The sequence below is a fragment of the Juglans regia genome, chromosome 4 (genome assembly GCF_001411555.2).
Source record: "Juglans regia cultivar Chandler chromosome 4, Walnut 2.0, whole genome shotgun sequence".
In the NCBI taxonomy this organism is placed as follows: domain Eukaryota; kingdom Viridiplantae; phylum Streptophyta; class Magnoliopsida; order Fagales; family Juglandaceae; genus Juglans; species Juglans regia.
Genome location: NC_049904.1, coordinates 6,883,010 through 6,895,999, shown reverse-complemented (window position 1 = coordinate 6,895,999; position 12,990 = coordinate 6,883,010). Strand labels below are relative to the sequence as shown.

Genomic DNA, 12,990 nt, shown 5'->3' with positions numbered 1-12,990 from the left:
TTCTAATACTGGTGAATATCCTTCTTCATCTTAAGGTGGTTTGGATTCTAATACAACTCAGGAAGGAGAAGACTTACAACTTGAAGTACGTATCTCTTTTGGTGTATATTTACATGTCAAAATTATTATTCTGTACAATCTTCTCTTCACCTTGTGGAAGCAACCGTTATTATTGGCTTGCTGAAAGTTTGGATTTTCATCCCCCTTTGTGAACTATTCCAAGATCGCTATTCTGTGACCCTTACTAGAATTATTCTTTCTGTACTTCATCTCTGATGGATTACTGTTTAGTAGGTTCTTGATGGATTGCTGGATGAACTTGATGAAGTGGATGATCTGGATGCAACAAATGGTCTCTCCAGCGCATGTGACTGTGAAGATTTTCTTCTGGGTAAGTTTTTTAGGGCTTGTTTGGGGAGTGAGATGAGATGAAAATTTTGTGAATAGTAGTAAGATAGTTTGAGTAGTATTTTTTGGGATTTGGGAAAGGAGAGAGAAAAAGCTGAATTAAAAATATTATAAAGTTAAAATATTATAATAATATAGTTTTATAATATTATTTTTGTTTGGGGATTTGAAAAAGTTGGAATTGTTTTTTATTTTTTATTTCAATGTTTGAAAAAGTTGTAATGACTTTTTTGAAAATTTTGTATTTGAATTATGTTTAAGAATAAGATGGGATGAGATGAAATGAGATCATATGAGAATTTTGTGTCTCATCTAAGGCTCCAAACTTGCCCGTCTTTTGTGTTTATCAGCTATTGTAATCTGATCGTATAACAGCCAATGTAATTATTTTTTTCCTTTTACTCTCCAAGTACAGACATTGAATTTGCTGAAAAGGCTTCCAAATTGGATTCTGGTCCCAGTGAGGCAACGTGTTTGGGAAACTCGAGTTTAGAGAGTCTGTCTCCTGGATTAAGTGGAAGTTGTAATGGTGCTGTAGGGATATCAGAATCATCAACTGCAACTATTCTAGAATCTGAATGCAAGAACAATGCTCTTGACAAGATAGTAACTTGCAAGTTGCATGGTGGCTTCATGAGCAAATGTGGGTGTCAACCACCAGCTGAAGACAGTATCCACATGGCTTCAATTGAGTTAAGAAAACTTGATGACTTGGATCATGACGAAAATCTTTTAGCGTGTGGTATCTTGTCTACTGGGACTGGAAAGCGATCTTTAGAAGTGAGCAGGATTGACGAACTTCTTAGAGAGAAGAGATTGCGTAAGCCTACTCGAAGGTACATTGAAGAGTCTTCAGCTAAAAAATCAGGATATTTGAAGGGAAGAGAAAAATATCCTGTGGCATCTACAAAAGATACGAGTCTGAAGGTCAAATCTTGTAATGAACTTCATAATACAGGACGTAGAGCATCGACCGTGATTCATGAGGAGAAATCTTTATGTGGTATTAGAGTGCGGAGGGGACGTCCAAAGAAACTGGTGCCACAATCGGTAGGGAAAGTTTTTAACCCTATAGATCCTCCATTTTCTTTCAGTAATTTAGAAGATTCGTATAACCTATAATGGAAAATTCTTAAAAGTTTTCTCCCCTTCTACCCTACCCAAAAATTGTGTGCACGAGCTTATGCAAACTTTCACACGTTTTCATGACTTAGTTGACGTGTGTCCGATTCTCAGTTTGGTAGATAGATTTTTTTGTTTTTTATAAGACAATAACAGATAGAAATTATAAAATTATCTGTTGCCAGTTGCACATTGCTGGCCTTCTTTTTGTCAAGATGTAAACAGATAGTGTAAGCAGAATGTGGGCATGGGGCTATGATGAAATTAGTCCCTTGTACATGCCAATATCAATATCTGAATGGTCATTATAATATATATTTAACACTTTCAGTAGCGGATGTCCAGCTACAGTCCAGAGGGATCTGCATGCTGACATTTGTAATAATCATGCCTGGGATCATATCCTTCAACATTCTTATTCTTTTAGGCTTTTTTTTTTTTTTTTGAGTTCTTTTGTTGTACTGTGCTGGTGAAATCATCCTTTTTTTGTCTAAGAGGATAGCTGCCTGAAAATCTTCAGGAGGAAAAGTGACTATAGATTATATGAATACCTAATCTTCCACATCTAATGGTAGATTAGTTTCCTGTCCTTTTCCACCCTTTTAAGGGGAAAATATTGTTTTCCTTGTAATGCTGAAATTTGTCAGTTAGCTTTATAGTGCAGCAGTTTCAGAATATCAGCTGTGTATCCCTCTGTACAGGGGCTTGAATCTGACAAGGAACCCCTCTCATCTGAATCTGAAGATAACTGTGCAACCAAAAAGAAAGCTAAGAAGCATGATAGGAGGAAGCATCAAAGGATGTGGACTCCTTCCGAGGTGATAAAGTTGGTTGATGGTATTTCTGAATATGGAGTTGGCCGATGGACTGACATAAAAAGGCTCCTGTTTTCAACAAGTGCTTATCGCACACCCATTGATCTCAGGGTATTTTACAATGCCTTTTTCGACGAAGCAGTTGTATTTATAATTCAAGTTTTGTTTACCGTCTTTGCATGATACAGGACAAGTGGCGAAATCTTTTAAGAGCTAGCGGTGCTGAAAAACCAAACAAGAAAGGGGTTAGCTTTTCTCGTTTTCTTTGATTGCATTATTAGGGCCTTTTCCATTATCTAGCTTGTTCTGATATTTTACTACAATTCTTGTGCCACAAGGAGTTAATGCTGCATTGCTCTAATATGTTATGCTTGTTTGTCAAGAATTCACATCCCCACAGAGAGAGAGAGAGAAAGAGAGAGAGAGATAGACACATAAAGTTGGATCTTACAGCATTCATGGCTACTCGAGTGAATTTCTTGAGTAGCATTAAATGTTCAATGATTGCTTAAGGACACAAAGTGCCTATCTCTCTCTCCCTGGATCCTAAACTGTGGGGGATCCAAATTCGTTTCAGAGATAAGTTGCGAATGTAATCTGGACTTGTTTTGGTACAATGATAATGCTAATTGCATGGTTTATACAGGTTGAGCAAAAGCAGGAGCATTCCTTGCGGCCCTTACCAAGTTCCTTGCTACGCAGAGTCCGTGAGCTGGCCAAAATTCATCCGTATCCAAGGGTGCGCATCTCTAAGAAATCATGCATTGGCCAAGTTGCGCCTGCAATGCATCCTGGTGCATGTAAAAGTGCTCCTCCATCTAGTCTTAGCGGGAGACGTGTGCGAAGGAAGAATTTTACTTGAAGCACCATTTCCATCTGCAGGAAAGCAATGCTTAAGAAAATTCACATTAATCTTAGTTGTAAAAAATCTGCATTTTCATTTACAGTATCTTCGTTAGCTATGCTTTACACATAAACATCTAATTTTCTGATAATTATCGAAATTCTGGTTAGAGAAATGTGATGTATGCTAGCATAAGTGTTTCCAAAGTTTAAAATTAAAACTGCCGGGAAACATCTAGCTGATGTTTATGCAAAAGTAGTTGTCTTTTTTTTTTTTTATTATTTTATTGAATATCACTGCATTACTTAAAAAAGAGATGATGCGGAGTCCCAGTAACTACTAGAGTGCGTTGAATTAAAAGGTGGCCAAAAGGCAGGTAGCATTGGTCTCGACTGTTTCAAAGTGTTTGGAAGATTAGAAATTTTCTTATGATAAGTGAGGACGCAGTTATCTTTGAAGAGGGGAGAAACACCTGTGTCTGAGCGAGTCCAATGCGCGTAGCCTGGTGGATCAAACGGTGGCCGACCTTTGTGGACAACGTGTAGTGGTTGATGGTGGGTGACAATGTAAAAGAAATTGGTATTCCAAATCATGATAGGAGGTTGAAAACGCTCCAAAGGGGTGTCTGGTGGACATGCGGATTGCCTGTGATGGCCGCATCGGTGAAAATGTATCGTGGATGGGAGGGGTGTGGCGGTCACGCACAACACCTGTGATGACCCCATCAGTGGAAATGGACTCTGGATAGGTGGAATTCCGTAAGTAGAGAGGCGATGGTTTCATTGGTTCGGGGTGTGTGGGTTAATGATGTGCAAAATTGGCCTAAGGAAAGGGGAAAAAGATGAGAGGCCGAAAAGAAAGGAAAGGAAGAGTCTTTTCTGGAGAAACTTTTCTTTCCAAAGGAAGAGTTTTTTTATTTTTCAGAAAAGATATATTCAATTTTGTGCTTCTGCTTATTTTTAGTTGATGGCTTGTGGGTAACCGTGGTTTGCTGCGGAGAAAGGTATTCTTGAATCTTGAGCAAGGGTTTTCAAGACTTGAAAAGAGTTAAAGAGCATTATTAGTATTGGTCTGGTTAAAGTTTTAGTTAAATTTTGGCTAGAGAAATGATATTTGTAGTTGTGGAGTGCACAAACGTCGCATAATTATTTTGAAAAAAAAAAAGAAAGTAAACTCGGGATCCACAAAAAAAAAAAAAATTTTTTTAATAGTAAATTCCACTATTTTTTAAACAATTGCACAGCGCTTGCACACACTATAACTATATGTAACATTATTCTTATTTAATAATAAAATATTATTTTTTTTTCTACATACATTTTTATTTCCCCTTTCATAACTTCCAATAATCTATATGTCAAAATATATAAAAAAATGTCCACCAACCTAAATTAACTTCATTTTCAAACACAAAAGCGTCAAAATATATATAAACTCGACTTCATGCTCATATCCAACAAACTAGAAAACAAAAAATATAAAAATTATGTCCACCACATTGTACAAAAACTGTACCAACTTAATAATGCAAATAATATGAACAATATATATATATATATATATATATATATATATATAAATGTACAATGAAAAAATCGACATAAAAAAATGTAGCAGTTCTCGAATCATAAACAAAACTACCAATCAAAACCATTTAAATAGATATATTATACGAAAAAGTCTATTTACAAGCCGACGTCCTTAAACTCTCTACACTATAGACATGTCAGATTGAAAGAAATTTAAAATTTCTTACGAATCAGATTTTGCCATGTCAGCAATGTAGAAAGTGTTTTATCTGCATCAGCTTGCAAGTAGAAAAACGCGTACTATATTATACGCATCAAATACTCCGTGCTAGCTCAAACACCATTACCCACTTCCACCATTACTACCATCATCACTTTCTCCGCGAGAAGTGCTACTCCAGTCACTGTAATACTGTCTAGGTATGTTATGATGGTTGTCGATACTGCCATCAGCATACTGAACTTTGCTCTCTTCTTTTCTACTTCCCACTGCTTTTCCTTTCTGAACATGGTATCTCTTCGGCACCGCCAAGCAAGAGTTGATTCCAACCATTAGAACTAAGAGCAGCGCTACAAGCTTCAGCATGGCCATATTCTGCAACTTGCATAAGGAGTCAAGTTGGCACATTATATAAGAGTTAAATGCCACTGTCATATGGACGAAAGTATTAAAAACTAAATAATGGAGTCTCCACCAAGAATGAGACAAGACAGGGGGCTTTATATAATTCGACTAAAAAAGTTTGTTTAAGGGCTAATACCTCTGTAATGATGGTCGAGGGGAACTGTGTCTGCATTACCTGCCACCGGGAAACTCCACATCTTAAGTGGGATTCTTAGCATTGGCTAAGTCGATGAAGCATAATGGGCTATCTGTTTGAGTTGCTTTATGATGTCAAATCGTGGGGATACTATTTCATGTATTGGTACTGAAAAAATCTATTGGTATTTTGATTTTTCGATAATTACAATGAGACAAATAGTGTAGCATACAAATGACATAATTCATTAGTACCCATCGCCTGTGGAAGATATTAGTTAAGAGGTGGGAACCATTTTGGCCTTTCAACCTCATCTAGCAGGACTAGGGAGCAAAAATAAACACCTTGTGAAGGCCATCTGTCCATCCTTTTTTTTTTTTTTTTTATAGATAAACTAAGTGATTACAAGATACTAGATTCCATGGAGTGAGAGCCTCTGACAATCATCCCAAAACATACAAATGCAACACATGAAGAGAAATAAAGAAGAGGTATCCGGAGCAAAAAATTTGGCTTCCACCCATTTCCCACAAAGGGGAAGCTGCTTGAAGCTGTTTTTGTATAACTTGATAAACAGATTATAAAACTACGACTACAAGTCATAGTGGATTGTTGTGTGCTACATTTTGTTGGTCTGGACTGGCTGAAGGAGACTTTCACAACTGTTTTATCTTGATCCTTGGTTAGGAAAAGCGGGAATATAGGGAAGTAGTAACCGGAAGATGAGTCAATTTGTCGGCAAATGACCATCACTAGTAGTGGAGACGCCTGTGCTGTGTGGTTCACGCGCCACTCTTGGAAAGAAGGTAAAGGTTGGATCTAAGATATCTGAAGCCGCTAATCTCAGTGGTGCCGTGCGTGGTGGCGGCAGACTCCCCCTAGTGCGGCAGCGCGTGAGTTTCTCATGAGGTTCACATGGCGTGGGAGCCTTTCGCGCCGCTCTTTTGGTCAATTTTCTTCCACCGTCCGACAGATCGGCGGCTGGAGAGTTTGCTGGTGGGGTCTGTGGCAGTCGTAGGAGGCCAGTAGACAGCAGATCGGCACATCTTGCTGCTTCAGACTGAAAACTATAGAAAAATCGAAAAAAAATAAAAGCTCTTTGGTTCCTTTGGTAGAGAGAAAAAATGCCTCAGGAGAGAAAAACGAAAAAAGCGTCTTTCCCCTTTGTGCAGTCCATCCTTAATTTGCAAGTTGAGAACATATATGTGATCTTTTGTTAGAAAATGAAAACCATACTCAGGGAAAGAGAATCAAGATTGTTCTAAAAGTGCTTCCACAAAGATGTCTTAGCTATTTAGGGAAAGACGAGTGTGGACAGTGCATTTCTTTCCCTTTTTTTAAACTTAATAGTTTTCTCCATTTTTTTATATATAAAAATATATATTCAATATCAGTTATCAACTAATATACAAGAGGAGGGCTGGTGAACACCAACCAATACCGAAAAGAATCAAAACAATTGACGACAAAAAAAAAAAAAAAAACAATAACAATAAGAAAGATGTGGCTTTTTTTTAGCAGAAACTTTTATTCAATACTTTGAAAAGAGTTACAACATAGAATCAGACCAATTAACTTGGGCAATACAATGAGGATAAGAACCCCACCAAGTTATTAAATCATCAACATTCCATGCATGTCTAGCCATCCCATGAGCTGCACTATTGCCTAAATGGCCACTATGTTGTATATAGCACTTTGGAAATCTTTGCATAAGATGTTTTATCTATGTCACAAGATTTTCATGAAGTGATCTTGAAGCTTTGTCATTTCGTATTTCATCTACCAGAAGCAAATAGTCACTCTCAATAACAAGTTGTGGTATCCCAAGAGGAAGACAAATCTGGAGACCTCTCAAGATTGCAAGCAGCTCGATCTCAAGAGGGTCATTAATCTCATTTTCCTTCTTACAAGCTAAGAGGATTACACCACCTTTGTCATCTCGTAGGATAACTCCCACCCTCGCCCTTCGTTGGTTTGCAAACACTGCCCCATCCACATTAAGTTTTAGCATCCCTTGTTCAGGAGGCAACCATCGACACACTGTCTTTCCACCATGAGGTTCTTGGATTTGCAAGTGAGATTTATAGGTGATCAGAGCATTCTCAGTTGCCTGTCTAGAAGTAAGAACCACGTCTGCTTGTAGTCTCTGGTTTCTTCTATACCACATACCCCATGCTATCAAAAACAACTTCTCCAAGTCGCCATTGTTACCCCTATATTGTATCTGCATTACAATATCTAACAAGTTTTTATTTCAAGCATCTGTGGTGGCCTCTGGAAGCAGATCAACCCACACCTCTCTGACAGTTTTACAATTTAGTAGAGCATGATTGATATCTTCATCATCCTCATTACACCACTCACAGATAGCTTCCTCAACAACCTTGCCTGTTTTAAGGTTTAGCAAAGTTGGTAGTCCATTCCTACGAGCCCTCCACGCAAAGACCTTGACTCTACTTGGCACATTCATCCTCCAGAGTTTTGGCCAGAACTTCCTTTGGTTTTGAGCTTCTTAGCATTCCCCCACCTGTCCATCTTTCCTTTGTGAATGGAACAACCTGTATCTTGACTTAACACTATACTCAACTCTCTTCTCATGTTCCCATATTAGACAGTCAACTGTAGGTTCTGAGCTTAACAAATTTTTGAAAATTTATGTTGCTTGTTGGGCAGGGATGAGGCTTTGAATTTTTTCCACATTCCACCACTTTGTTTCTGAATCTATTAGGCTCTCAACTGTATCATTTTGGTGACCCAACATTGTTGCTGAAAGCTTTGGAATTAGCTTGTGTTGTGGCAGCCAGTAGTTAGTCCATACATTTATAGACTTCCCACCCCTACTCACCATCGACAGCTTTTTAGCATCTGTTCCTTTGCCTCCCAAATTCCTCGCCAAACAAAAGAGGGGTTTGATCCTATTCTAACTTCTTGGAATCTGTTCTTAGGGAAGTATCTGGATTTAAAGATCAAATGTAGCAGGGAATCCTCATTAGTCAAAATTCTGTAGCTTTGTTTTGCAATAAGGTCCAAGTTAAAAGTCTGCAAGTCCTTGAAACCCATACCCCCATTTCCTTTGGTCTCACACATCCTCTTCCAACTTAACCATCGAATTCTTTGTTCCTCATTCCTTTGACCCCACTAGAATTTTGCCATCATACTCTCTAGCTCATTGCATAAGGTTGAGGGCAATTTAAAGCAGCTCATGGTGTATGTAGGGATAGAGAGAGCTACAGCTTTAATCAAGACTTCCTTGCCCCATTGAGATAGCAATTTCTCTTTCCACCCTTGCAGTTTTGTCCACACTCTATGTTTCAGATCTGAGAATGCCTCTTCTTCTCTCTACCAACCATAGGAGGGAGACCAATATATTTTTCATACCGCTGATGGCTTTGTACCCTCCAGAAACTGAGTATCTCCTGCTGCTGTGTTGGGAGCACATTCTTGCTGAAAACCATGGAGGTTTTCTCTTTATTCACTCTTTGACCTAAGGCCTTATCATAAAGTTGTAGCAGGTGTTGGATCAATAGGTTAGTCACCATATTTGCCCTGCAAAAAAGAACATTGTCATCTGCAAAAAGAAGATGGTTTAGCCTTGGTACTCCTCTGCAAATGCACAGCCCTTCGAGTTGTTTTGTCCTTTCAGCTTTCTGTAATAGGGAGATCAATCCCTCTGTGCAAAGCAGGAAAAGATAGGGGAATATGGGGTCCCCTTGTCTCAATCCTCGTGAAGGAACTATTGGACCTTTTGGCTCTCCATTAACTAGAATTGAGAAGGAGACAAATTTGACACACCATCATCATCAACTTTACCCATTATTCCTTTAAACCCATCTTCAACATTACCATTTCTTGAAATCTCCACTCAACTCTATCGTAAACTTTGCTCATATTGAGTTTCAAAGACATATAGCCATGTTTACCCTTTCTCTTCTGTCTCAAGAAATGGGCCATTTTTTTTTTCATTAAAGAGTGAGTAATCGCCTGTCCAATAGTGACCCCCATCCAAGTTTATTAATAAGCCATCACTTGTGGCGGATGAATACCGTGGTAACAATTAAATATACTCGAGCATTACAATAATAATTAGCCCCAAGCACCAGACACCAACACAAATAACTCAAACAATATAACCAAACTTACAACTGAACAAAACCAAATTAAACATGCCTATATAAAGGATTCTTATGCAAATAAGTGCACTGACACGCATGCCGTCCTTCCTAAAAAGTATTACCCATACTAAAGACATCCACACTTCCTGAGATAAGCCAATCCACATGAATCTGTTCTAAGTATACCTTTTAATAGATGAGGAACTTCTGTCTGCCCTAACCATTCATGAGAGACCCCATTACTTCCCAGTTGTGCCAAAAAATCTGCAGCTTTATTCCCTTCCCGATAGATATGCTTAATGGAAAAATTCATCTTTGCCAACATATTCATAGTGTCTTCCCAAATATCCTCTAAGTCCAAAGACTACATCTTCCGTCCTGAACCCAATTAGCAACCAAAAGCGAGTCCATTTCAATAATTATATTATTAAGCCCCAATCTTTTACAATGCTCAAGCCCTCTTCTCAAGGCTATAACTTCCGCAAGATTATTGCTACCACTTCTAATGGATTCGGCAATCGCAAAAACCATCTTCCCAAGCTCATTTCTTACTACTCCCCTGGCACCCAAAATTTCAGGATTATTAATACTACTTCCATCCACATTCAGTTTAAACCAATCTTTCTTCGGCCTCTCCCATCTTACTGCCATTAAAATCTCATTCTTTTTTGAATTAATAGAAAGATTCAAAGACTTCAAGATCTGTACATCCTTTTCCACTAGTCGGGAATCCTTATGAATCTTAATACCCACCCAATTAATCCAATACTTTATCAATCTCCATAGAACCTGAACCTTCTCTTTCCTACCTTCCATCCGCGTAGTACATCGCCACTTCCATAAATTCCATGTGATGATGACAGGTATAACTCCAATAAGAGTACCTAATTGAGACGACTTCGATGCTCTTCGAAACCAAGCCTCAACAGTTGCCCTCCAAGACCGAAACGGGACAAACGGGATACCCAAAGTATTTGAACTAAACTTACATATAGCCTTAGCAATATTCCCACTATATAACTCATGATTAATATCCTCAACAGCACCTTCCCGACAACATTCACATTTCGAGACTAAAGACACACCAAGTCTCCTTATACGATTATCCACAACAAGGCATGAGTTTAAGGCCTTCCACATAAGCACAGAAAATTTCTTTGGTAAAGCTGAATTCCAAATCCAATCCGACCATTGACATTTAGGGTTACTAATCCAAACAAAAGACCAGGCGGTTTTAGTCGTGAAAGACCCATTCGAATTTTCTAACCAAATAAGCTGATCCTTACCAGTCCTCCCACTACTGATTTCATTGACTATTTCCTCCTTTTTCTCAGGCCCTACTAGCTGCTCAAGTTACTCCATATCCCAATTGTTGTTAATCATACAATTCTTCACCTTCAATTCCAGATCTCCCACCATCGGATACTGCTCCATTAGCGGTCCAGAATTAAGCCAACTGTCTCTCCACAACAACACGTTCCCCTCCTTAATCTTCCACTTGGAATGTGAAAGTACAACATGAATCTCTTTTACAATTGCTTTCCAAAACCTGGTGCCTCTGGATGGACAAATCTCCAGCAGATGCTGTCTATGCATGTATTTAGCACAAAAAAATCTTTTCCATAAAGAATCTGAACTGAACAAATTCTAGGCAAATTTAAGATGCAACGATCTTTGTACATCAACAAAACTACGCAAACCAACCCCTCCTTCATCCACAGGTTTGCATAATCTTTCCCATTTAATCAATTTCCTCTTGGGACTCCCATTAATAGAGCCCCAAAAGAAAGTGCTAAATAACTTATTAAACTGGAGCAACACTAATTTCGGAACCTGCATCACAGATAACAAGTGAACCAGCATACTTGACAACACATGCTTTAATAAGATGACTCTCGCCCCAGTGGAAAGAAAACTCAACTTCCAACCTTCAATCTTCTTCCGAATTTTTTGAATAACATCCGGGAAATGAATTAACTTCAATTTGCCAAAAACAACTGGCACCCCTAAATACCTGACCAGGAACACCCCTTCCAAGAACTATGTAGTCGATAAGAGATGTCGACGCCTGATAGAATTAATTCTTCTAGAGAAAAAAATAGATGATTTGGCACTATTTACCTGTTGACCTAACCACTAAGCATAAATGAAAAGAACGTCAACAATCTCTGAAACTGAAGACTTCCCTCCATTTACGAAAATCACCATGTCATCGGTATATAAAAGATGAGAAATAACAGGACCATGTCTAGGATGGGAGAAACATTTAATTCTACCCAACTCAAATTTCTTTTTTAATAGCCGAGAGAGAACTTCTTCTACCAAAATGAACAAATAAGGAGATAGAGGATCCCCTTGACAGAGACTGTGACGCCCTCAAATTTCGTTTGGGATCGGACGAACATTTGAAGCGTCGAGACATGCAACACAAGGTTACCTGCCCCCGTTCATGACATATAAGATGCAATATTCCTAACATGCATCTAGCATTATGTAATATTCGCAGCGGATAATTTTTTTCTTCAGCAATACTATGCACCAAACTGAAATATCCCAAATACTTAAAACATAATTCATACATAATGACGTACTAAACAACTGAGATCACAACACTAGTCCAAAATGGTTGTGATTAAAAGAGTGTTGGAGATTGAACACCACAAATACAAGTAGTAATGAGGTAACTGCTGTACTACCATCTACATCACACCATTGTTTAGTCGATCGTTTCCAATTGGTCGATTTTCGTTTCTCCTTCAAATCCTGTAACAAGATCTACCATTTGGGGGGAATGGTAGTTGAGACTACCACAGTGAGATTTGATTACAAATCTCAGCAAGTTAACAGGAAACTTCCACACAGGTTAATGATGTATGCATGGCAATAAAGGCATGAATGCATAATCAAAGTCAATAGAAAACAAAACTTATCATGGCATAACATGGCATGAAATAATAAGCATAACATAACTTGACATAACATGGCATGAGCTGACATAACATGGCATGAGCTGACATAACTTGAACCAGAACTTAAACTTAACTTGACGTGACATGACATATACGTGAACATAAAACATAATATGGACTTGAAACATAGCATGAGCGTGACCTTGAAACATAACATGGACTTGAAACATAGCATGAACGTGAACATGCATAATTTGAACATGAACATGAACATGAACCTGAGCATGACATAATATAAATGTGAACTTGAAACATAACGTGAACGTGAACATAACATAACATGAACTTGAAACATATTCTTGTCTCATGGGATTACCATGATTGCGTGAACATAAACTTGAACATAACATAACGTGAAACATGACTTGAACGTGAAACACATGAACTTGGAATCTTATTCAATAGACGTAATCATTAAAGTGACCAT

At 38.2% G+C, this 12,990-nt stretch overlaps 3 protein-coding genes across 3 annotated transcripts; 1 reads left to right on the top strand and 2 right to left on the bottom strand.

Annotated features, from left to right (window-relative positions):
- The first annotated feature begins 19 nt into the window (after positions 1–19).
- On the top strand, positions 20–3,504 carry LOC118343787. The gene is made up of 6 exons (XM_035689888.1): positions 20–85; positions 295–391; positions 824–1,458; positions 2,232–2,456; positions 2,534–2,590; positions 2,992–3,504. Exons 3-6 carry the CDS (start codon positions 1,042–1,044, stop codon positions 3,205–3,207), a joined length of 915 nt encoding a protein of 304 aa, XP_035545781.1. The 5' UTR covers positions 20–85; positions 295–391; positions 824–1,041; the 3' UTR covers positions 3,208–3,504.
- A 3,701-nt stretch (positions 3,505–7,205) lies between these two features.
- On the bottom strand, positions 7,206–7,952 carry LOC118348150. The gene is made up of 2 exons (XM_035689141.1): positions 7,779–7,952; positions 7,206–7,706 (listed from the first exon to the last, which is right to left on the bottom strand). The coding sequence occupies exons 1-2, from the start codon at positions 7,950–7,952 to the stop codon at positions 7,206–7,208; spliced, it is 675 nt and encodes a 224-aa protein (XP_035545034.1).
- A 1,993-nt stretch (positions 7,953–9,945) lies between these two features.
- Positions 9,946–11,802, bottom strand: LOC118348149. Its single transcript, XM_035689140.1, has 5 exons — positions 11,752–11,802; positions 11,609–11,662; positions 11,299–11,427; positions 10,990–11,178; positions 9,946–10,938 (listed from the first exon to the last, which is right to left on the bottom strand). Exons 1-5 carry the CDS (start codon positions 11,800–11,802, stop codon positions 9,946–9,948), a joined length of 1,416 nt encoding a protein of 471 aa, XP_035545033.1.
- Positions 11,803–12,990: the final 1,188 nt, after the last annotated feature.